General features: G+C 40.4%; 1 protein-coding gene across 5 annotated transcripts in view; it reads right to left on the bottom strand.

The window, feature by feature from the left end:
- Positions 1-23,788, bottom strand: part of CHODL (chondrolectin) — a 158,736-nt gene that overhangs the window by 4,432 nt on the left and 130,516 nt on the right. The window contains exons 2-7 of one of the 5 annotated variants that reach the window (XR_012241984.1): positions 21,928-22,240; positions 15,494-15,651; positions 10,777-10,824; positions 4,100-4,183; positions 3,651-3,753; positions 3,222-3,354 (exon numbers count right to left, since the gene is read on the bottom strand). Coding sequence is in view for 4 of the 5 variants with exons in the window: in XM_073618055.1 (XP_073474156.1) it covers positions 3,651-3,753; positions 4,100-4,183; positions 10,777-10,824; positions 15,494-15,651; positions 21,928-22,240 (706 nt within the window). In the remaining variant the exon portion in view is untranslated. The remainder of the gene's footprint in view (positions 1-3,221; positions 3,355-3,650; positions 3,754-4,099; positions 4,184-10,776; positions 10,825-15,493; positions 15,652-21,927; positions 22,241-23,788) is intronic. The other 4 variants (XM_073618055.1, XM_073618053.1, XM_073618056.1 and 1 more) reach the window with 4 other exon arrangements.

The following is a 23,788-nucleotide window of genomic DNA, read 5'->3' as shown; positions in this document are numbered from 1 at the left end:
GTTTTTATCAATGAACTTCTATGTGTATTGTCGGCAACGCAATAGCCGCGAGTAGTCTTAAATGGGTTTTTTCCTTCGAAATGTCATTTTGCTATCAGACTGTTCTAAACACGGGAAACATGTGCCCCTTTACAGGCATACTATAGACACCCCCCAGCTACGAAATTTAAAGGGATATTACACTTTTATTGTTTGACTTTAAGCATTATTAAAATCACTGCTCCTGAAAAAACGGCCGTTTTTAAAACTTTTTTTTGCATTGATCCATGTCCCCTGGGGCAGGGCCCAGGTCCCCAAACACTTTTTATGACAATAACTTGCATATAAGCCTTTAAAATTAGCACTTTTGATTATTCATGTTCGTGTCCCATAGACTTTAACGGTGTTCGCGTGTTCGAACGAACTTTTTTCCTGTTCGCATGTTCTGGTGCGAACCGAACAGGGGGGTGTTCGGCTCATCCCTATTAAGGAGTATGGCTGCAGTGGAGGAGCACCCCAGACGAAGTCTAGTGAGACGAAATGCGTCAGTAGGACTCCACTGCCGCCACGATTTTATACTGCACAAATGTAGGTGTTCTACTTTTTATCAACAAATGTTTTCTATTTACGGAATTATGCTATGTGGCCCCTTTTTATTTTTCACGGCCATTCTCTCGGGATGGGTAACCACTTATAAGGAGAAGACTCTCTTGAAGCCTTGATGACTTTGGAATTCCATCACCACTGACTTTAAAGGTCCCTCCTCCATTGCTGGTTGGCAATACAAGCTCATCTGACCCATAGAACGTATGTTCTTCTGAGTACTATCTTTCTGGTAAGCCTTCATTTCACTTGGGTGGTGGTATCATCACATTGGTATTTTGACCTCTCATTCATCGTATTGGCTACTCACGTGGTGAACTGGACCGACTCATTCTAAATATGAACTATGAATAATTATTATACATGAGGGACACTTGGAGATTACTAGAGACACAATATCGCTACACTTTGATATATTTGTTATTTGGGGCAAAATATTCTGTTTGCTGTGTGAGCTGATAAATTACTGAGCAAGCGCAGGGTCTAAATTTTTTGGTTTTAATTTGCCTGATGTGACCTATTTGTTTATGAGGATCTAACTTTCCAGTGAGTGTTTATACCCACTTGAAGACCAGGCCTTAGAACCCACAAAAATTATATATATAAATATATATATATATATATATATATATATATATATATATATATATATATATATATATATTAGCAGAGGCCCTAGAGAATAAAATGGTGGGTTTTGCAATTTTTTATGTCACATGGTATTTGCGCAGCGGTTTTTTTAACGCAAATGTTTTGGAAAAAATACACTTTAGTGAATGCACACAGACACAATATAATACCCAATTTTTTGGTAAAACATAGAATATCGTGTTACGCTGAGTAAATAGATATCTACCGGGTCACGCTTTACAATTGCACATTCTTGTGGAACGGTGACAGACTACGTTGTCGTAGGCGACGCTTTAAAAGCCTTTACAGTTTACTAGTTTAGAGTTGCAATGGAGGTCTGCGGCAATACCTCACATGTGTAGTGTGATTAAAGAAAAATAATGAATTTATTTTTTTTATTTTTTTACACTGTTTCTTTCTTTATTTATTTTTTTATCACTTTTATTGCTGTCACAAGGAATGTAAACATTCCTTGTGACAACAATAGGCACAATAGGGTCTATTAGACCCCAGATGTCTCCTCTGCCCTTAAAAGCATCTGATCACAGCAAGATTACTGTGATCAGATACTTTCCATCTCGTAAAATTGTGCTGTTTACATCTGGGAAACTGGAATTGATGAAAATGCTTGTTGCTTCTGGTTTCTTATACCATAGAGATCATTGGGGACCTTCCGGTTTTCGACTAGCTTTGTGGTAAGCCAGTAGAATCAGACGGTAGGGCCCAGCCACCAGCAGAAAAAAACAATACCGGGATAATGCCCGAAAATGTAGGCATCATCCCGGTACAACCACTTAAAGTCAAATGACGTACATGTACGTGATTTGGCATTATTTTTCTAAGCACTCCACGGGAGATGATTTACAGATTGATATCTATTGAGATGGAAATTATTCATTTGAGTTAGGGGACACTCTAAGCTCTAAGAATATATTGTTTTCATCTCTAACTTAACCTTAAACCAAATGAACAACAAAAATAATACTATCACTAGAACTATCTGCCTGATATTTATTTTAACTGTTCCCAGACTCTGACAATGCTGGGCTAAAATTGTGGTTATTATAGCTAATAATCCATTGCAAAGTTCAGTAACCTGCAGCAACGAATCAGATTTGACCTAAAGTGAATCTGTAACTTAGCTCATTTTGGGGACACCTCTCCTTCTACCGATATTTGCCTTCTCCTTATGCTCCCCCACTGTCCTATTTAACTGTTGGAGTAAAAAGCCATGTATATGCTCAGTGCTGATATGTATCAGAGCTTCAGCAGGACTAAGGACTTCATTGTTGTCACTTGACGGTGCTCAGGCCTGTGAATTGGCTACTTTGGGGCAAAGCGCTGCTTTGTGGTAGGAAAAGGAGAAAGTCACAGGTGGGTCACATGCTCCCCTATACTTTGGACTTTAAACGGTGGTTAGGGGGGCACTGGGAATGTAAGTATCTATGACAGAGGTATCAGACTATCAGGTTAACCACTTACTTTGCTCTGAATGATTAAACATGAACCCCAGGCTGATATGAAAAAAGTGCATCTTATGGAGCATCTTATGGAGCGAAAAATACAGTAATTTAGCTTTCCTGTGGAACCCATTGCTTTTAAATAGGAATATTTCATTTTTATTGTTTCACTTTAAGCCTTTTTAAAATCACTGCTCCTGAAAAAAAAAGGTTATTTTAAAAACTTTTTTCTGCATTGATACATGTCCCCTGGGGCAGTACCCGGGTCCCCATAGACTTTTATGGCAATAACTTCCATGTAAGCCTTTAAAATGAGCACTTTTGATTTTTCATGTTTGTATCCCATAGACTTTAATAGGGTTTGCATGTTCGCTAGAACTTTTTGCCTGTTCACGGTGTTCTGGAGCAAACCAAACCGGGGGGGGGGTCTTCAGCCCACCCCTACTCAGTAACAGGGATATACAGGCACTACTAAGCTTATGCAAGAATCTAAATGTTCAGTCTGACATTATTATAATTGCTCTGGCTTTATGAAGGAATTCTACTTGCCTTTTATTTTGCTTTTTATGCTTTGTCTGAGCCTAACACTTTAACTTGATTGTAAGAAGTTGTTTGAAGTCTGATAGTTGCTGACAGTCACGGTTTCCTAGTTCCTGAGGGGGCTGTAGCCGTATTAGTGCACCTGTTACAAAAACAATTGAGTACAGTCCATAATGCTGTAATTGGGAACTTCCCAACAATGGAATGCCCCTGTGTGGCCCATCTCATACTATAAGCCAATGTGAGGTAAGCCGTGAAGACAAAAGATAAGTCAAAAGACAGCCAAAGAGTTGACAAGTGCTGCTAGTTATCAATGATAATATGGAAGTTCCTAGCAAAACAACCCTGATAACCATTAGTGGGAGATACAGAGGTTTCCTATCTGTCTCTGAAAATAGAAAACCTCTCTAACTCTTAAAATGCATTGGAAATGTTTACCTTTTATTTAACATTTGGAAACAGCAGGTTCCGAAAGCCACCAGTATCAGCAATAGCAAAGGGATGGTTGGTATAATGACGTAGATTAAATTTGGCATTATTCCTAGAAAATAACAAACAGGAAAATATGAACGCTCTAGTTTTCCACCCCATTAAGTATTACATGCCACAGATTGCTTCACATATCGAATGTTTTTTGCTTAAACAGAAACACAATTCTATTTATTTCAGCTTTTAAGTGTATTGATAATTAATTAATAATCGGCTGCTATCACAGTTTTAATTACTGCTTTAGGAAACAGCCTGCTCTGCGAGATTCCTTTAGGCTGACAAATATATTATGGGAATATTTACTGCATGCTGCAGCTCTTATTGGAAAACGAAGTAAGCATTTCACCCACACAACTGAATTTTAGCTGAGCTGTCTAAAAATAACAGAAACAAATCACCTGTTTCTATTGCAGTAACATGAGAAGAGTCATCCGGCCTGTCAGTTACATAGGTTCTTTCCGTTGTCACAGGGGATTGTGGGTCTGAAAATCACAAATTGTAGTAATAATTATTATTATTACTGTTGTATTTATTACTTTTAATTATAAAAAATATATATTTTAATGCATTATAAATAACTAGAACAATACAACCTTTGGCCTTGTGTAAAAATGTGATCGTAGGCCCTACAATATTTCCTCATTATTGATAACCCTAAGAGAATATGCAAATGCCTCAGACAATGAGAAATATTAGGAAAAAAACTTTTTCTAGCAAATTAACACAATAATCTAATTTTTATATTAGTACAATGCAGAGGAGAAATGGGCAGAAGGGCATTTACCCTCAGGCATAGGCGTGCTCACAGGATGTGCCCAATGTGCCTGGGCACACCCTTTTCACCCCATGTGCCTTAATATTAACGTGCCGGCAGGAAGATGGAGATCTCCCTCTTACCAGCTCTGCCATAAGAGAAGTGTTTATGCTCTTCTCTTTTACTGTGCCGGAATGGAGATCAATGTGCAGGGGTCATATATATGTAGACACAGAAACACATACAGACACAAATATTTGAGCTTCAGGGTGCACACTCTAATGCAATAGGCTGTGCACACCAATGCCCCCAGGCAAGTACAAATAATATATATCAGGGATATGCAATTAGTGGACCTCCAGCTGTTGCAAAACTACAAGTCCCATCATGCCTCTGCCTCTGGGTGTCATGCTTGTGGCTGTCAGAGACTTGCTATGCCTCATGGGACTTTTAGTTCTGCAACAGCTGGAGGTCCGCTAATTGCATACCCCTGATATATATGTTGGGCTGGTGTCCTTGATTGGAAATACTCCACCATGCAGACCTCAATCGAAGCAGGACCCATGGTCATTGACAGTTGATAGGTGTTATACAATTATCTGCTATCTGTTCAGGCCTGCAAACACAGCATCTGGCAGGGGGAAGTCTTCTGTTACAAAAATTATGTATCCTTTAAGTCAACACTTTCCTTTCACTATGACAACTAATCACTGTAGCACCACCACACACACTATGTGGTGCATTTTTGTCCACAAGGAATTGTTTCTACCATGAAAAAATCAGTTGGTTGTGTTTACTTCCCAGGCCTGAAATTCTCAGTCCATTCCTGGTGTAATGAGAGGGAAAAATAAATACATTCTAAGGTCTGTGTGGCTGTTGTGCTCCCAGAGCCTAGGTTATTTATGTTTACCTAGTGGCTGCCCCTTTGTGTTACATTAGGACATCAGTAATATTCGTCCTTCAATACAACTAAAGGTACGATAGTCTAAACAAGTCTCAAATCCAGTTACTATGTGATGCAAAAGCCTCATAAAGTAAAAAGAAAAAAAAAAACTTCCTTTACTTTTCCCGTGTGGCCCAAATCCTTCTCATTTGTGTCTCTAATGTTCACCCTTCCAGACACTGCAGCTCACAGTGGGAGGGTTTCAGCAACAAAAGCAGCACTCTCAATACAGAAAGTCATGGGCAGAACTAAGTGTAGCCAGGTAATTGCTTGACAAGCTACAGGTTTTTGAATCTTCAGTGATAACGCTGAATGTCACCCCCCCCCCCCCCCCCCCGCAATGTTATTTCATTCCATTGTATTGTCAGCAGGGACAGCCTACATGAGAGTGGCAACTCTGCTCTGAATTCAGGAGAAGTGCAGCATCACCGTCACACCATCACAAAAAGCTGCATTAGGTGGACCTCACTAACAGGTTCTTTGCAGGGAACTAAGAGAAAATTATAAATGCCAAAAGGATTTAGCAATGTAAAAAAAAATTGAAAAGGGGGAAATACTGTAAATGATATAACTGAGCAATTGTAGAATGCATACTGCAGAAGGTAGAAAATGTAAAAAGTGATCTAAGGCTTAGTTGATTTCCCCTCAGTGTTAAATTCAGGGGTCTCCAGCACACTGAGGGAGCCCCAAGAATTCTTATGCATATCTTAACTTTTCAGGAAGTTGAGCACATACAGGACACAGCACATCCAACCATATGAGTATCCACATTGCATAGTCTCAACTTCTTCTAAGCCTGGATGCCGTAGACAAACATTCATGTCTTCCCAAGGCCCACATTATAGCTTAAGACACGGACCCTTGGTGCCAAAAATTGGGCGGATTAAATATAAGCACTAAAATTCTTATTGCTGATGCTGCACAAACCATATACATAATATATACCATTTCTTAGATGTGGTGGCTGCATTAGGTTTATTCTTTAGTCTTTTCTCCCATAAAGCATATCTAAACCAAAAGACATACGAATTTTATATATTTCTAAATTACCAGTCCTCAGATGTGGAGGCTGCATTCGTTTTCAATTTTTTTTATAAGAATAGTAAGGGGTCATTTATACTTGCTTTGACTTCAACACACATTAAAGTGCTTACCGCTTTAACATGCTTTATTTATGTGTTTTGTGATGCTTCTGCAATGCTTCGGTGGTGCTTCGATGATGCTTTTGTGATGCTTTTTTGAAGCTTTGGCAGATACCCTGTGTGTGTGTGTGTGTGTGTGTGTGTGTGTGTGCTGATATCTCATACCTGCAATACCTCCAAAACAAAGCGAAGCTAAAGCTGAATTAAAGCCTCCCAAAAACTGCAGGTGCTTTAAGCGAGCTTTGTCATAGACTTCTATGGAGACTTTGAAGAGGCTTTGAAGCACCACTAAAGTGACATGGAGTATAATTTTTGAAGCGAAGCCAAAGCAAAGCAAAGCAAAGCAAAAGCAAGGTGTAAACAGGACTGTAAGCTAAACATTTTATTTAGTGACAGGGGCTTTGACTGGCATTTAAAAAATCATGTCCAATGCCATGTTTTGAAGCAAGTGTGAATGAACCCTAAGGGCTCATTCACACTTGCTTCGGCTTCAACACACATTAACGGCTAGTTTACACTTACTTCAAAACAAGGCTTCAGACAGACTTTGTTAAAGCTCTCTGAACGTTAGTCAAAGCCCCTGTCACTAAATAAAATGGTTAGTTTACAGTCCTGTTTATACCTTACTTTTGTTTTGCTTCGGCTTTGCTTCAATAATTATACCCCATGTAGAAGTCTATGGCAAATCTCGCTTGAAGCCCCACTGAATCCCCACCGAAGCCTCATCGAAGCCCCACAAAGCCTCACCGAAGCCCCACTAAAGCCCCACCAAAGGCTCATCGAAGCCCCATCAAAGCTCCACCAAAGCCTCATCGAAGCTCCACCAAAGCCTCATCGAAGCTCCACCGAAGCCTCATCGAAGCCTCATCGAAGCACCAAGTAAAAGTAAGGTGTAAACAGGACTATAATCTAACCATTTTATTTAGTGACAGGGGCTTTGCCTGGCGTTCAGAGAGCTTTAACAAACCGTGTCCAGAGCCATGTTTTGAAGCAAGTGTAAACTAGCCCTAACACGCTTCCTGTCTTAGGGTAGCTCCTCTATCTATGGAACGACAACAGAGACACCCTTGGACAGCAGAAATGTCTAAAGAGGGTAGTATTAGATAGACTAGCAGATTCACATGGAATTTAGATATGTGACTAATGTGACTAAGAAAACAATGTCTAACTTCAGCTAACACATTTTAAGCATTTACAGAAATACTTTTTCTTTTTTTTAAATTAAGGGGTACTCAGAAAAACAAAGCCTGCTTTTTTAATGCTGTGTCTGACACTTCTATATCTGGTGGAAGGGAATGGGCTATTATTGTTGCTGCCTCCTTCCACATTTTCTCTCTTCCCCTCTGGCCACTGCAAGGCCAAAAGGGAGACTGTGAGGAGAGATAGAAAGAGGACATTGATCTCTGCTAGGCTGTGAAGAGACAGAGAGCCGGAGGGAAGCCCGGCCCACCACCAGAGAACACACAGAAAGCGGATATGGTCTGTTGTGCATATTCTGTGCTGGACGGAACTGAGACTTCTGGGGGATGTGGTGCCCAGGCTGACTGAGTCTGTATTTCAGATTGGCACCGGAACTACATATTCCAGCATTATCGCAGGCTCTGTGGAGAGGAAAAGGAAGGACTGTTCCTGGGCTAGCAGACTGCTATCAGATCATTTTACCACTGTGCTGGGGGTGAAACAGGTTGAGTAATGGACATCTCCTGCTTTCTGGAAATGCCACTATCAAGCCTGGTGTTGTCATCTGATCTTTGGGAAGAACATCACTCCAGGTGACTTTGCTGAGCTTTAGGCAGACAGTGGGAGAAGTCAAGTAATCACCCTAGGATTCATTAAGCCACTGGCCATACCATTCCACACCCTACCTAAGGAACAGTATTGTTTAATGGGATGTCATTCTGGCAACTATACCCGAGTTAGGAGGGGCTTAATCATTCAGTGCAATGCTGGCTTTGAAACTCAACATACTGGCCAGTAGGGAGGGATTTGATAAAGACTGCTGGACCATTGTCATAGACAATGCCCCTTAGACAGGATCTTCCTCGAAATAGGCTTTAGGGATCATTCTCTGTTTGGCTTGCTTATTACCAATTATATTCTTTATTTTGTCACAGTTTCACATGCCTGTTCAAGTGATTTTTGCCATTTCCATTTCTTTGCTGATTATATCATTGTATATATTGTTGCAATAAGATTCACTTTTCAGTCTTTGTGTGTCAGAGGGCGTGGTGCTGCTTTCAAGCCATGGGCACTGGGAATAGGAGCTACAGCTGTATCATACATGATATATTACCTTTAGCACGACTTCAATTTTTAACTGGTGATCCTGCAAATAATACACTAGGGGGTTTACTAAAGGAAAATCCACTTTGCACTGCAAGTGCACTTGAAAGTGCAGTGGCTGTAGATCCGAGGGGGATATGCAAGGAAGTTAAAAAACAGCATTTTAGCTTGCACATGATTGGATGATAAAATCAGCAGAGCTTCCCCTCATTTCAGATCTACCCCTTAGATTTAGAGCGACTGCACTTTTAAGTGCACTTGCAGTTTAAAGTGGATTTGCCTTTCGTAAATAACCCCCTTTCTGTCCCTGGGTAGCTACGCTCAATCCTACACAGTATCCAGGGAGGGAGCCACCTGGTCTGTACTTCAAACATGTCTGTCTCTGTTAATCTCCAGTTCATGAGGGGGATTAATATTTTACACAAAAAGCTGCATCCAAATCATCTCATAGGAAGTGAGAAGGACATTGCATTTGTGATCAGATCAATGGGTATTTTCTGTACTTGCCTAAAACGTTCTTATCCTGAAAAGATAAAACAAATGCAGCCACCACATCTAAGCTGCAATATACTTCATTTTGTTCTTGAGTTTAGTTATCCTTTAAGTTGTAGATTTAGCCTGGCCTATCACAATACCTGAAAATGTGCTGGTATATAGTAATAATTGAAATTTAGATTATGTGCTCCACCTGCTATTTGATTGATCAGAGACTGTAAACAGAGATTGATCAGAGATTGTAAACCCTTACACACCACTTTTACCTTCAGGTAAGCCTCTAATAAGGCTTACCTGTAGGTACTGGAAATATCTCCTAAACCTGCAAGGTTTAGGAGATATTTACCATATACGCTTGTGCCGACCTCATTGGCGCATCCGCACTAAAGAAAGGCATGACCATGCCATTTCTATAGGGCCCGTGCCCTGACCGTCGGCTCCTATGTCACGCGACTCCGGCCAGTCACAGAGCCGGAGTCCACGGCCCCGGAAGGAATAGGGGTGAAGATGTACGTGGCCACCAGCGGGGACATCGTGGACATTGCAGGCTTCCTTTGCAGGCGATGCATACTAGCCCATTATGCTTTTACTTTGCAGGGGAATAAAGAGGAAGTAAAACCCATCAGAGTTTACTTCCTCTATAAGTCAAAGGGTACATAGTAAAATAATAAATAGTTCTCAGATGAAGTTTATGTCTGAGCTACCCTGCTACTCATGTCCATCTAGTAAGGCCGGTCATAGATGGAGCGAATTTCTTTCCTGCAACCAGTTTCTGTTCCTGTTAAAGTGGTCGGGATTCTAACCATCTATGACTGGCCTGAATAAGTGAAATCTTATCCAGATCCCTATTATTTATTATAAGACTCCCCTGTGATGTCATTGACCTTCTGCTATAGGTTGTGCTCTAATAATGACATCTTTATTAAAGAATTTCTTCGGGATAAACTTTTGCACCCAAAACAATTTTCAGAAGAAGAAGTCTACTTAAATACCCACCAAATGAAGTTTAAGTGAAAAGAGGATAACTTTAAATAAGCCTGTATGTGGGTGTAAGAGAAGTGCATTGGGGAATGAAGAACATGTTATTAGTTAAAGTGAATCATATTCCATCTGTACAACCAGCTAGTTTCTATTTCTTTTATTCTTTATTTAGGCATCTGTTTGGCCCATACAATTGTTTTAGTATCTTTATTCCCTCAAGCCTGGCTATATAAACTAGTTGTGAAAATCTGCGTTTGAGATATGTCCCTGCTAACATTACATCAAATCTGGAAATTGGATTACAATAATACAGAAGGGAACATTTGAAAAACATGGGCAATTATTCTTTTCTACTTGATTGCCTTTCCATCTTTATATGCAACTATAAATGTGTCCTTTATTATTGAGTTATCCTCTTTTATGGTGAATCACTAGATACTTGCCGCCCCAGTTGGAAGGCCTTTTTAAGTTTCTTACCATAGTCTGGCTCTGCTCTGTCTCCTAATTCTTTTTCTAGGATATTTTCTGTTAAAGAAAAGAAAATAGCCCAAGAGGTGTAGAAATCCATTAGCTTACTGTAACAAACAGTCATTTATTTATTATATCATGCCAAATTAACTGCTACAACACCAAAAAGCCTTGAGCTTATTCGATATAATACATTGAATAAAGGCATGTTGCTTGGTTAAGGACCTGTTGACATCCCAGTTAGGCACATTTTTTTGGCATCTAAATTGCAAACAGAGTGCTGTGCCATTGTTTTTACCTATATGCACTTTTACGATGCAAATTTAAAGTAGATCTAAAGCTTCAAGAGATACTGAATTCTGGAAGCTGTGTTAAAAAGGGCAAGTAGAGGACAAAGGACCAGTCACCGGTATTGCCCGTGGTCTTCCTGCAGCTGATCTTTACCCATTACTGACTTAACATGCCTTTCTCTGTACTGTGTCTCTGTATGGGATTTGCACCCTGACATTATAGACTCTAGCAAGAACAAAAGTGAGCAGCACAATAGTAACATCATCAAATCTCATTTCAAATACTCTGAGGTTACCAGTCAGAGGCAGCAGTGCCTTAGAGCTCACACTGCAAATATAAAGATATGAGGCTGTAGGCACCCTCACATACCAGGAAGTGCACAGTTTTTTTCAGGAGAAATTTAAGACACAGGTGATTTTTTTTAAGGAACTGCTTAGGCACGATTCACATATCAAGATGTTCCCTATAATCTAATCTTCAGCTTTTGAGTTTAGGTCCACTTTAACTGGATAAAGGATTTAAATACTGCGCTCAAAATAAACAAAAAATAACCATGAAAATAGACAAAAAATGTGGAGCAGCAGCTAACATATGGAATACAAAACATATGCACAGTAACTAGACAAACAAATAATAGCTGCGCTAAAATATGATCAAATAAGTGTGATAATCACAATGATAAGGATAATAATAATAAAATTAAGTGCATAAAAAATAGTGATAACAAAAGAAAAAGTTGCAAAAAGTCCAAACAGTATGCTATGAGCTGGGTTCAGAGTGGGAAAGTGCAATCTTCCATCACCAGTGATAGTGGAACACCAAAAAAAAATGCACGCTTACCAGAGGCAAGCCATAAAGGGCTTGCGGCTTTAAATCCAGCCAAGGCCTTTCTAGGACATGTCAGGAAACAAGCCCCCAGGGGACACTGATCCAGGATCGATATGCACTAGGTGGAAGGGGCCCTCCGGTATCGTGACATCAGGGCATGAAAAAGAAAGGACCACCCATAGTGTATTAATGTAAATCTAATTTATTAGTAAAAAAGAGTAACACTTACAATGTGGAAAATAAAATCAAGCAGCAAGTAGCCGGCTGGCCTGCAAGCGCACGTGACTCTCCGGGAACAGCACGCGATACATCAGTACGTCCTACCGCCCAACGCGCGTTTCGTCATACAATGACGTCGTCTGGGGCACGCGCGTCGGGCGGTGAGACGTACGTATTATTATTATCCTTATCATTGTGATTATCACACTTATTTGATCATATTTTAGCGCAGCTATTATTTGTTTGTCACTTTAACTGGATGCCATTTAGTTTGTGAAAGCACTGTGCATCATAAACAATCATAATTTTTTTCTATATAATACTGTATTTATGTTTGTTTTCCTTATTTGATCTTCTCCAGCCTATTATTACCACTTTCTGTCTATATGCAATCACTTAAGTATCAGCACCACCATTGCTCACAACTGGCTTCCTGATACTAAAAACAGTGGGCAATGCCTGCATAATATGATTGGCACAGTCACTGGTGGTCCCCAACATGGTAACACCATGGATCACCAATTAATCTTCTAATGAAAGCTGCAGATTTTCAAGATTTTGGTCCATCCTCTGAAGACATCTTGTTGCTGACGAAATGCATCAGGGAGAGGCCTACCAGTGATGATATCACGCACGCCCGATCGCTAACCAGTGTTAGTGTTCGAAGCCAACAGCCTCCTGCTCTTTTATTATACAAAACAATTGCTGTCTATGTTTTGTATGAAGGTAATTTTTTTAATTAAACTCTTTTACATTATGATGGGCTTCACTATGGGAGTTTTCCTTATTTTTTATTGTGAGTCTCCTCTATATGATCAGTGATCCATGTGATGGTTACCCTCCTGGATAAACTTGCTGCTGCTTGTTTGACCATTATAATTTGTGGTCCTGGACATCTGGTAAGAAGCCTGAGTGTGAGGGTGTTGCTGGTGACTTTCACTCTGCACGGATAATTCCTTCATTTAAATTTTTTGCACCTATGGTTTGTTTATGATTTTTTGGTGCTACATTATTAAGATTGAGTTCTATTTTGCACATGGACACTTTTTTAATTTTTTTAGGACAACTAAATGTTATATATTGTTGCGTTATTTGGAGCGTTGCTTATTTTCTCTTTATTATTTATCAACTGGTATCACGGTATGTTAAGTGGCTGCTATTTTTCCTTATTTACACCATGTGCGGATTGTACACTCTTTTAGATTTTCAAGATTGCACTGCAAAGTATTAACATGTCATAGTAGATCTGAGTTTTTAATAATTGGATTTGGATCTCTTTTTAAAAATCCTGCTTGTTGCAGGTTACCTACAGTTTGAAGAAGGCACAGCTTCTTCATGAACTATGGATAGCATGTAATAAACATTATAATGTACAAAGCTTCCCTGTCCCTGGATACCAAATACAAAAAATGCCTTTTTAAAAAGGTATACTTAAAAAGTGCATGTGTTGTTAAACATGGAAAAGAGACCTTAAATTGGCCATAGACATTAGATGGTGGCTAGATATACAAACACAATCCAGACACCTGGAACCTTTCTTAGATTTCCAGGGATAATGACATAAATATACATGCTTGAGTCATCTGAGGCTACATCAATGCCTGGCAACTTTCATGCCAGCCTAATCCGAGAGGGAACAATAGAGAATGGCTAAAAACTGATTGATTGCTTTGGGGTTCCTTTTGCTGTCTATAAACACTCATATAGGTAAGGATCATTGTAGATAGCAGCACACGTTATGTCTTTGCAATGTGTGCAAGAGTCAACACTGTACAGCCAGCCATTAAGCTCAACACTTTAATGCCCGTACACATGATAGGATTTTTCGACGGAAAATGTTCTATGGGAGCTTGTTGTCGGAAATTCCGACCATGTGTAGGCTCCATCGGACATTTTCCTTTAGAATTTCCGTCACACAAAATTTGAGATCTGGATCTCAAATTTTCCGACAACAAAATCCGTTGTCCTAAATTCCGAACGTGTGTACACAAATCTGACGCACAAAGTTCCACGCATGCTCGGAATCAAGCAAAAGAGCCGCAGTGGCTATTGAACTTCATTTTTCTCGGCTCTTCGTACAAAAGTAACAGGTTTTGCCTGTCTACAGTACTCAAGATTACATTTCCAGGCCAGAATTTCTTCCAGATGGAGTAATTTCAACCTTGGAAGTTTGAATCCCTCAAAGATCGCACCATTACACTTGACCTGAGCTGTACCTTTATCGAGAAAAGGCTAGATTTCAGACTTAACCACAGATTGCCTGGTAAATTCTCCAGTAAAAGGTTGGTGTTTTGGGTAGAGCACCTTTGTCATGTTGCTAACTACCTGGCCTTAAAGGGGACCAGAGTCCCACCTATCTATATCTTTTATGATTTCCCTCTAATTAGCTCGGGGCAACCCCTTTTTTAATGGAAAGCCAACAAAAATCACTGTTCTCAATGTACCATGACTCTGTATGCGATTTTTAGTAGTCACACAACTGGAGACATCTCCATGACTGCTTGTAGCCAAAAGCCTGAAACTATAAGCTGGCCTGCTAACATGTACCCTTTACATCTATAAAGAGCAAAACTCACAGGTTATGACATCAGTCAATTATTTATAATATATTCTATACTAAAGCATACTCAAGATTTGTAAAATGTAGACATACAATCAACAAAAATAATTTGACACAATTTATGCAATTATCATAGAAGAGTTTTATGATGGATTAAAATAAAAACTCTTGTTTTTTTTTTGTTTTGTTTTTTAAAAGTACATGTGTACACATAAACATTATTTATGCTCTTTTGACAAAAGGCTCTTTTATCTATGTCCTCCCAGGCAGAACAGTCTTACTCTGTGTCTGCACCCTGTTGACATTTGACGTATCCACGCTGACATTGATTGTAGCAAGAGATACATATGTATGGTCTTTTGATGTTACTCTTATTTCTTCACAGACATTAACCAGAAGATATCTTCATTAAGCTGCAGGGTTGTATTTGTACTGTCTTGGCTAAGCTAAAGTAATGCTGTGTTTCAAGAGATCAAAGGGAGAAATGGGGGGGGGGGGGGCTGGCTATGCAGGCATTGTCTGTTATCACATATATGGATCTATGTGACAAATACATCATCAAGTACAGATTTTTATTAACACAGGCAGCAGATATAGAACTGAACCTAATAGGTATCTATGGCAGCAGCTCCTGGAAACAGTCAGTCTTTGCATGGCTGCTTTGACACGGGGGTTTAGGCTTCACTGCCAGCTCTCCACTGGAGGTTAATATGCTGAAGGCTATAAATCACTCAACAGTTTTTTTCTCAGAAGTAGGAAATAAATAATTCTCTTTTTTTATAGAGAATGTCTTTTAGAATAGGCAGGAAATGATTGTATTCCACATACCTGGTGGGTATTTGCATATAAAATTGTGCTTCATGTTGCACCGGTCATCATTCCACTGATACATGTATAGTCCTCCAATTCCAGGGTTAGCAGTCGGCTGATGGTACATGACCACACACGCTTCACTGCCACATGATGGTTCGTCTGCATACCAGTTCCTGTCAAAGTGCATAAACAGGTTATTATACTTGGTTCTAACATTGTAAGGACCAATATTCAAAGCAGAATAACCTATACCAGCCAATCAGCAAGTATATGGCATTATGATCTTATCTCTAAATTTACAAAAAAGATGACATCTTATTATTTATGTATAACACTCTGGGGTTGATTTACTAAAGGCAAATCCACTTTGCAATACAAGTGCACTTGGACGTGCACCTGGAAGTGCAGTCGCTGTAGATCGCTGTAGATCTGAGGGGAAGCTATGAAATGAGGGGAAGCTCTGCTGAATTTATCATCCGATCATGTGCAAGCTAAAATGCTGTTTTTTATTTCCCTTTGATCTTCAGCGACTTTGCTTCCAAGTGCACTTGCAGTGCACTTTCAAGTGCACTTGCAGTGCACTTGTAATGCAAAGTGGATTTACCTTTGGTAAATAACCCCCATTGTCTTGTTTTACTGAAAAAAAAAAAACCTGCATATGTATTTTTAACCACATTCTAACAGTAATACACCTTTTACAATGCCCCATTCCGTAGGAATGTTAATGTAGTAGAAGAGAACTGGGAATGTGCACTTCTGTTCGTTTCTAGTTATCAGAGCTCCCTGTGAAAATAACAAATTAGTCTTATGCCGCGTACACACGATCGGACTTTCCGACAACAAAACTGTGGATTTTTGTTCAAAGGTTGTTGGCTCCAACTTGTCTTGTATACACACGGTCACACAAATGTTGGCCAACAATTATAAACGTAGTGACTAGGGATGAGCCTGATGTTCGAGTCCAACATCGGGTGTTTGCCTGTTCGCTGAATAACGAACAATTTGGGGTGTTCGCGGCAAATTCGAAAGCCGCGGAACACCCTTTAAAAGTCAATGGGAGAAATCAAAAGTGCTAATTTTAAAGGCTTATATGCATGGTATTGTCATAAAAAGTGTTTGGGGACCTGGGTCCTGCCCCAGGGGACATGTATCAATGCAAAAAAAAAGTTTTAAAAATGGCCGTTTTTTCGGGAGCAGAGATTTTAATAATGCTTAAAGTGAAACAATAAAAGTGAAACATTCTTTTAAATTTCATACCTGGGGGGTGTCTATAGTATGCCTGTAAATTGGCGCATGTTTCCGAGGGCGCTGTGATTGGCCAAGCATGCGGGTCATAGTGCATGCTTGGCCAATCATCAGCCAGCAATGCACTGCGATGCCGCAGTGAATTATGGGCTGTGACGCGCCACACGAATTTGGCGCGAGCGGCCCATATTGTTCGCAATTCGACGAACGGTCGAACAGACGATGTTCGAGTCGAACATGGGTTCGACTCGAACACGAAGCTCATCCCTAATACAGACATTAAACTATCCAATTACCTAAAATCACCTTGATGTAATTAATACTCTAGTGCTCTTCAAACACTAATTGTTGAACCATATGAATGTTAGGTTAGGCAAGCCAATAAAGAGATCATTATAATATTTGAAAAAAAAAACTGTGTTTTTCTGTACAAATTGTAGCTATAAACATATGTAGCTTCCTCTAGTGTCCTACTAATGTCAGCGTAGGTAAAATATGTTCTAACTCATGTCTAAACCCTGTGAGTATTTGAATCTGGGTCAGGGATATTAGAGTTTTGGACAGCATGACTCATAAAAACAGCTCTCTGGTGCCTCCCCCTGGTTCTAGAAATTTGGAGAACATTCTAGAGACTAGAAGGCGGAGGGTGGTTCTGTATATTTAGGGGAGCTTAGCCAATCCCCAGGTGGTGTGCCTGGCAGGGTACTAAGTGAGCCCTTAAATATGGATGAGTCATGCTGGCAGGGGAATCAGGTGGAAGATGGTGATGCAGTGCTGAGGAGGCTGTCTGTGGCCCTTAAGGCGAACCCCTTAGTCTGGGGGGGTGCTCTGCCTTGGGCTGAGCTTGGGTGCTGGCCTGGAGAGAGTGCTTCCTGAGAGGCAGCAGGAGGACAGTGTGAGTACTACAGCACGGTGCAGGGACTTACAAGGGGAAAGACTTCCACATGTAGCAGGTCTCTCATGAAGAGTCTTCTTTAAACCTTGCTCTGGGAAATCTCCAGTGAGTCATTCGGGTAGACTGGTGAAGCAAAGTAGCCAGGTGGGCTGGTGAAGAGGCAGCCAGGTGGACTAGCATTTCCTGCAGTGGTAGAGCTAGGACCAGTGTCTACAGGGGAGTTGGATCTACTCCAGGATGCAGTTTACAACACATGGTGCTACTTTCTAAAGGGACTAAGAGTTCTTAGCCTGTAAGGGGCTGTTGCTGATCTAACAGAGACTGTTATGCCGCATACACACGAGCGGACTTTACGGCAGACTTGGTCCAACGATCTTTCCGACGGACTTTGTAGCGTAGGTGCGCCGGACTTACAAACAGACGGACTTGGACACACACAATCACACCAAAGTCCGACGGAATTGTACGTGATGACGTACGACCAGACTAAAATAAGGAAGTTGATAGCCAGTAACCAATAGCTGCCCTGGCATCGGTTTTAGTCCGTCGGACTAGCATACAGATGAGCGGATTTTTCGACCGGACTCGAGTCCGTCGGAAAGATTTGAAACATGTTTCATTTCTAGGTCCGTCGAACTTTTGGGAAAAAAAAGTCCGCTGGAGCCCACACACGATCGAATTATCCGACGGAATCCGGTCCGCCGGACCAAGTATGCCGTAAAGTCCGCTCGCGTGTACGTGGCATTAGCTGCACAGAGAAATCAATTGAAGTTATACAGAGGATCAAGTGGAGCTGTATATAGGGAGGAAGTTGTCCTTTGTTCTGTCACTATCAAGTTGGGCGTCCCATAATTCAAATACAAAACCACGCTCACTTACTGTTCATTGAGTCTGGATGAAAGTTGGAAATGTTATGTGCCTGGCTGTGCAGCAGTGGGGAACCTTGTCACCTGCAACCCCTACGGGCCTGGTGCTACACGTACATAAATACAGCCATGTTTGCTCATTACATATCATTTTTCCTACTTTCCAATACTGCAGAATGGTCGTGCTTTACTTTTCATTCTCTCAATGCAAGTCTAAGAGAAGGCCTGCTGTTTGGCTGATATCCTATCTCAAAACCAGTGAAGCAGTTAGGCAGAGCTAGTGTAGTAACTAATCTGACCTGCCACTAGTGGCTAATAATCCAATCTACGCATTTAATAAAATAACACAAAAAAAGAAGAAGGTTGTAAAAATGCAAAAGTCAATTCAAAAATTAATTTCAGGATAACACTGCAATAATAACTTAAAGTATGTGCTCATTTAAAATGTCCTGTCATTTTTTCTTCAGCTACAGCTTTTCCATGGACTTCAGCTTAACAAAAATAATAGCCCAGTAATAATAAAAATAAAAAGCAGCTTTTGCTCTGCTGAATAATTCTTTTGTTAGTTGTATGGATCAAAGGATGGTCAGCATCATTCAACCCACTTCTTCTGAGCATAGGCTGTCATAAACCCAGGCCCTGGCCGCATCATCAGGCAGCCTGGCCTCAGAGTATAACAGCACTTAAATGATTGTAAAGTCTCATTTGTTTTTTCTATAACGATAACAAACATGTTATACTTATCTGCCCTGTGCAGTTGGTTTTGCACAGAGCAGCCCAGATCCTCCTCTTCTCGGGTCTCTCTTCGGCTCTCCTGGCCCCTCCCTCCTTTCGTGTGCCCCACAACAAGCAGCTTGCTATGGGGGCACCTGAGCCGAGCTGCAGCTCCGTGCATCCATTCAGACATGGAGCCCTGGTTTGGCCCCGCCCCCTCTCTCCTGATGGGCTAACTAACTTTTATTGACAGCAGTGAGAGCTAATGCTGCCGCTGCTATGTCTGAGCCAATCGGAAGGGAGAGTAACGGACGGCCGAGGCACTCGTGGACATTGCTGGATAGAGATGGAGCTCAGGTAAGTATTGGGGGGTTCTGGGATGGCTGCTGCACACAGAAAACGTTTTAACCTAATGCATAGGATGCATTAAGATAAAAAAAAAACTTCTGACTTTACAATTCCTTTAATATAGCTCACCTGTCATTATTTTAGGGCTATTCAGTGAGGCAGTCAGGGTCAGCCCCCCAGAGGAGGAGAAGAAGGTCGGCAATCATCAAACCCAAGACCAGTGGAAATAAATAATTTATATTTTGTATATAAATGCAAAGTGGTCTTCTCTTTATACATCAGCTTTAAAGTTTATCTTTGGTGAAAAATAAAAATTGTACATTAATTTCAACATTGTATTTCACTAATTTCAAGCCTGCTCTTATTAATCTGAATGATCTTGAAGTTTGCAAACTTACTTTGTGAAAACCTCCACACATTTACTTATTTGAATTCTGTGAACATATATCCACTATACCCTGTGAGTAGCCACTGCTGTGTCACAGTTTTCATGGAGCCTGCCTTGTGATCTACAGAGGTGCTGAGAGGAGGCGTTTCAGGAGGCGGAGTCTGTATAGAAATCATTGCAGGCAGAAAGGTACCATGGGATGTGTAGTCCTTAGAAATTGAAAGTAAGAAGCAGAGAAGAAGCTGCAAAGCATGCAGGGAATCCAAGAAGTTGTGAAAAAAGACAACCAGCTGACAAGCAGCACTCACAATATTAAAGGAGATTTTTCAGTTAAGCTTATATTGGATTGTCAGTAATAACTATTTCTTGTATCATTGCTGATGTTATAAAATGAAAGTGCATTCTGTGACCATAGAATTCCTTTAAGCATTTGGTTACATTAACTTTATATATATATATATATATATATATATATATATATATATATATATACAATCTTCCCTCCCCAAAACCAATGAGTTGCTATTAGTCTAAAAGGGGAACTTATTTCTTTATAGTTAATTTTTTAGACCCCTTTCACACTGGAGGCATTTTTAGGCACTAAAGGGCTAAAAATAGCACATGTAGAGCTCCTGAAAAATGCCTCCCCTGCAGCCCCAGTGTGAGAACCCAAGCGCCTTCATACTGGAGTGGTGCGCTTGCAGGACGTTACAAAAAGTCATGCAACGAGCATCTTTGGAGCGGTGTATACACCGCTCCTCCACCACCCCTCCCCATTGAAATGAATGGGCACCCCTGCCAAAGTGCCTGCAAAGCACCCGCAAAGCGATTTGACAGCGGCGCTTTTTGGGTGTTATTAAACCTTTCCTTGACCACTAGCGAGGGTTAAAAGTACCTCGCTAGCGGACGAAAAGCGCCACTAAAACTAGCGACGCTTTACTACTAACGCAGCACGCTGGCAGTGTGAAAGGGGTCTTAAACATACAAAAGATAGAGTTCAACTTAGGCAGGCCATACCCCACTTAGTGTTGATGGGGAAATCCCATAACACTATTGTGTTCTGCCGGTAGGGAGACTCCCCCGTGAGCAGAAAACGATGATCATTTTGCCAGCTATAGCCAGCGGGAATAATAATTTGTGAAAAACCAGGCTAGTTGTACATAGGTTGATCAACTAGCCCATACATGGATCAACTAGCAAATACATGGTTAAAAATTAGTCTAGTCCTTGCTGAACTGGCCAAATTTTGATCCATGTATGGCCAGCTTTAGTCAAACAATCTTATCAATGTGTGTTGATCAAACTTTTTTTGTGTATTGTGTGTTATCATCTACATGCATAGAGAATATCCTTTTAATCTTTGTAATGCAATAATCATGTAAAAAAATAGACTCTGTGCAGAAGTGATTGGTAGCCAGAGATGATGTGATCCAGACTTTTTGATCTAGAACCTTCAGAGCAGTTTTTTTTTACTCAGAATTTTACAGAATAGTAATGTAATTTGATAACAGTGACATGACCTGTTAATTTGTATGGTGTGAATTTTATTCATAGGTCCACTTGAAAATTCATCTTGCAGATATAAGGTTTGTTAATAAGGTTAAAACTTGCAGTATTACATACATCAATTATACAGAAAAATCAATATACACTTTAGAGTAACTTTTATATTGATGTTCATGTTACCATTTAGCAAGTGCATACAATTAACAATATAATCCTTGGATTTCTTTTAAATTCTTTATAATTTTTTCAGACCGGCTTGGTAATAACCTTATGGTAAAATGAAAAAATGGAAGTTTGTGAGATTATACTAAAAATAGAGAGGTGTGTTATGCATTATCTCAGAATGAGTCAACTTAATTGGCTTTTGAGAGTATCCAGAGACATTCAATGAAATTGTTATTCTATTAGCATTTTATAATAAACAGAATTAACTTATTGCTTTATGCTAAATTCATTTGGAGCTTATGGGGAACATTAATAATTATACCTGAACAGCGCAGTGCTCCCATCAGCCCACTTGTAAAGGTCTGGACAGCCTCCTGAAGTCGCCATGGATTCCACGTTCCGTGACAGCCCAATCCAAAAGTCGCCGTCAGACTTTCCAGATCCTGAGTTTGTCAGATTTTGCAACATTCTCTCAATTAGTTTTTGTTCTGCTTCACTTTCAACGCTTAAAAGATGGCCTCCTTCCCCGCTGCAAACATGATGAGCATGATGGTAGCCAACTCGTGCAGCTAAGTCTTGAAAGTAAGCAATTTTATAACAAGGATGTTTGTAGCCTGCGTAGCAAATCTTCCGGCCTGTAATAAATATACACAAATATAAGGATGCAAGAGCTTGGAAAGGATAAAAAGTAATTGCTTTATAATGACCGTCGAGATGCCGTGAAAACATAAATCCATATATCAAAGGCTAAAAATACCAAAATAAACATTATTTCAATTCTGCATGAACGATAGTTGAATCAGCTAATAGCACTTGAAGGTTTTGATTCAAGCCCTCACCATCACCCTTGCCATAGGAAAGTAAAGCAAGAACTTATCCAACTGTCCGCATCCTCTCTAACTTTAAATTAGACAATTCAGCAGTGGGAACAACATCCCATATAACGAGGGAAGGAATTAAGCAGAGCTGGGAATTTAGATGCTGCTGATAACAATATGACAGAATATAGCAAAAGCATAGAGTGAGCAGCATATCCTTGCAAATGGTAAAGTCACAAGCAAAGATTACAATCACCTAGAAAAACGATTTGCTATTGGAGCCCTGGCTAAATTTGCTATTTACTAGGGGAGCCCTGGCTAAATCACCGATCCCTAAGTACTGACAACCCAACAATGTACCTTCAAAAAATGAATGGAAGAAACATGTAAAAAATTATATTAAATGTAAAAATTATAATGGAAATTGAATTCCCGGATTGAACAAGAAAACTGCTTTATTTTTTTAAATGTTTTGCCTATGTCACCTCTTGGGATATTCACCATGCCGAATCACAGAAACAGAAAGTGATGGGTAATCCAAAATTTTGCAAGTCTCACTAGAAAACAAGGCAAGGGTGATTCCAATAGAAACACTGTTCACCGGGGTATTCTACTTAATTGGTAGAGATTTTCATCCACTTTCTGATGCATCTCCAAGACAGGAAGTGAAGAGAAATATTTTAACCACTTGCTTACTGGGCACTTAAACCCCCTTTCTGCCCAGGCCAATTTTCAGCTTTCAGCGCTGTCACTCTGAATGACAATTGCGCAGTCATGCTGCACTGTACCCACATTTTTATCATTTTATTCCCACAAATAGGGCTTTCTTTTGGTGGTTTTTAATCACCACTAGGTTTTTTATTCTTTGCAGAAAATTGTGAAAAAAAAAACAAATACATAGTTTGTTATAATATTTTGAAAACAGATCATTTTTCTCCTTCAATGATGTGCGCTGTTGAGGCTGCACTGATGGGCACTGATAGGCTGCACTGATGGGCACTGATAAGGCAGCACTGATGGGCACTGATAAGGCGGCACTGAGAGGTGGCACTGGTGGGCACTGATGAGGCCGCACTGATGGACACTGAGAGGTGGCACTGAGAGGTGGCACTGATGGTTGGCACTAATGGGCACTGATTGTTGGCACTGATTGGTGGCACTGATGGGCACTGATAGGTGGAACTGAAGGGAACTGATAGGTGGCACTGATAGATGGCACTGATGGGTGGCACTGATGGGCACTGATAGGCACTGCTAGGTGACACTGATAGGTGGCACTGATGATGAGGCACTGATGGGCATTGATTGGCGGCATTGTTGGGCATTGATAAGTGGCACTGGTAGGCAGCACTGGTGGGCACTGGC

Source organism: Aquarana catesbeiana, linkage group LG02 (genome assembly GCF_042186555.1).
Source record: "Aquarana catesbeiana isolate 2022-GZ linkage group LG02, ASM4218655v1, whole genome shotgun sequence".
Taxonomy (NCBI): domain Eukaryota; kingdom Metazoa; phylum Chordata; class Amphibia; order Anura; family Ranidae; genus Aquarana; species Aquarana catesbeiana.
The sequence above is the reverse complement of the archived record's forward strand: the minus strand, read 5'-3'. Positions and strand labels throughout refer to the sequence as shown.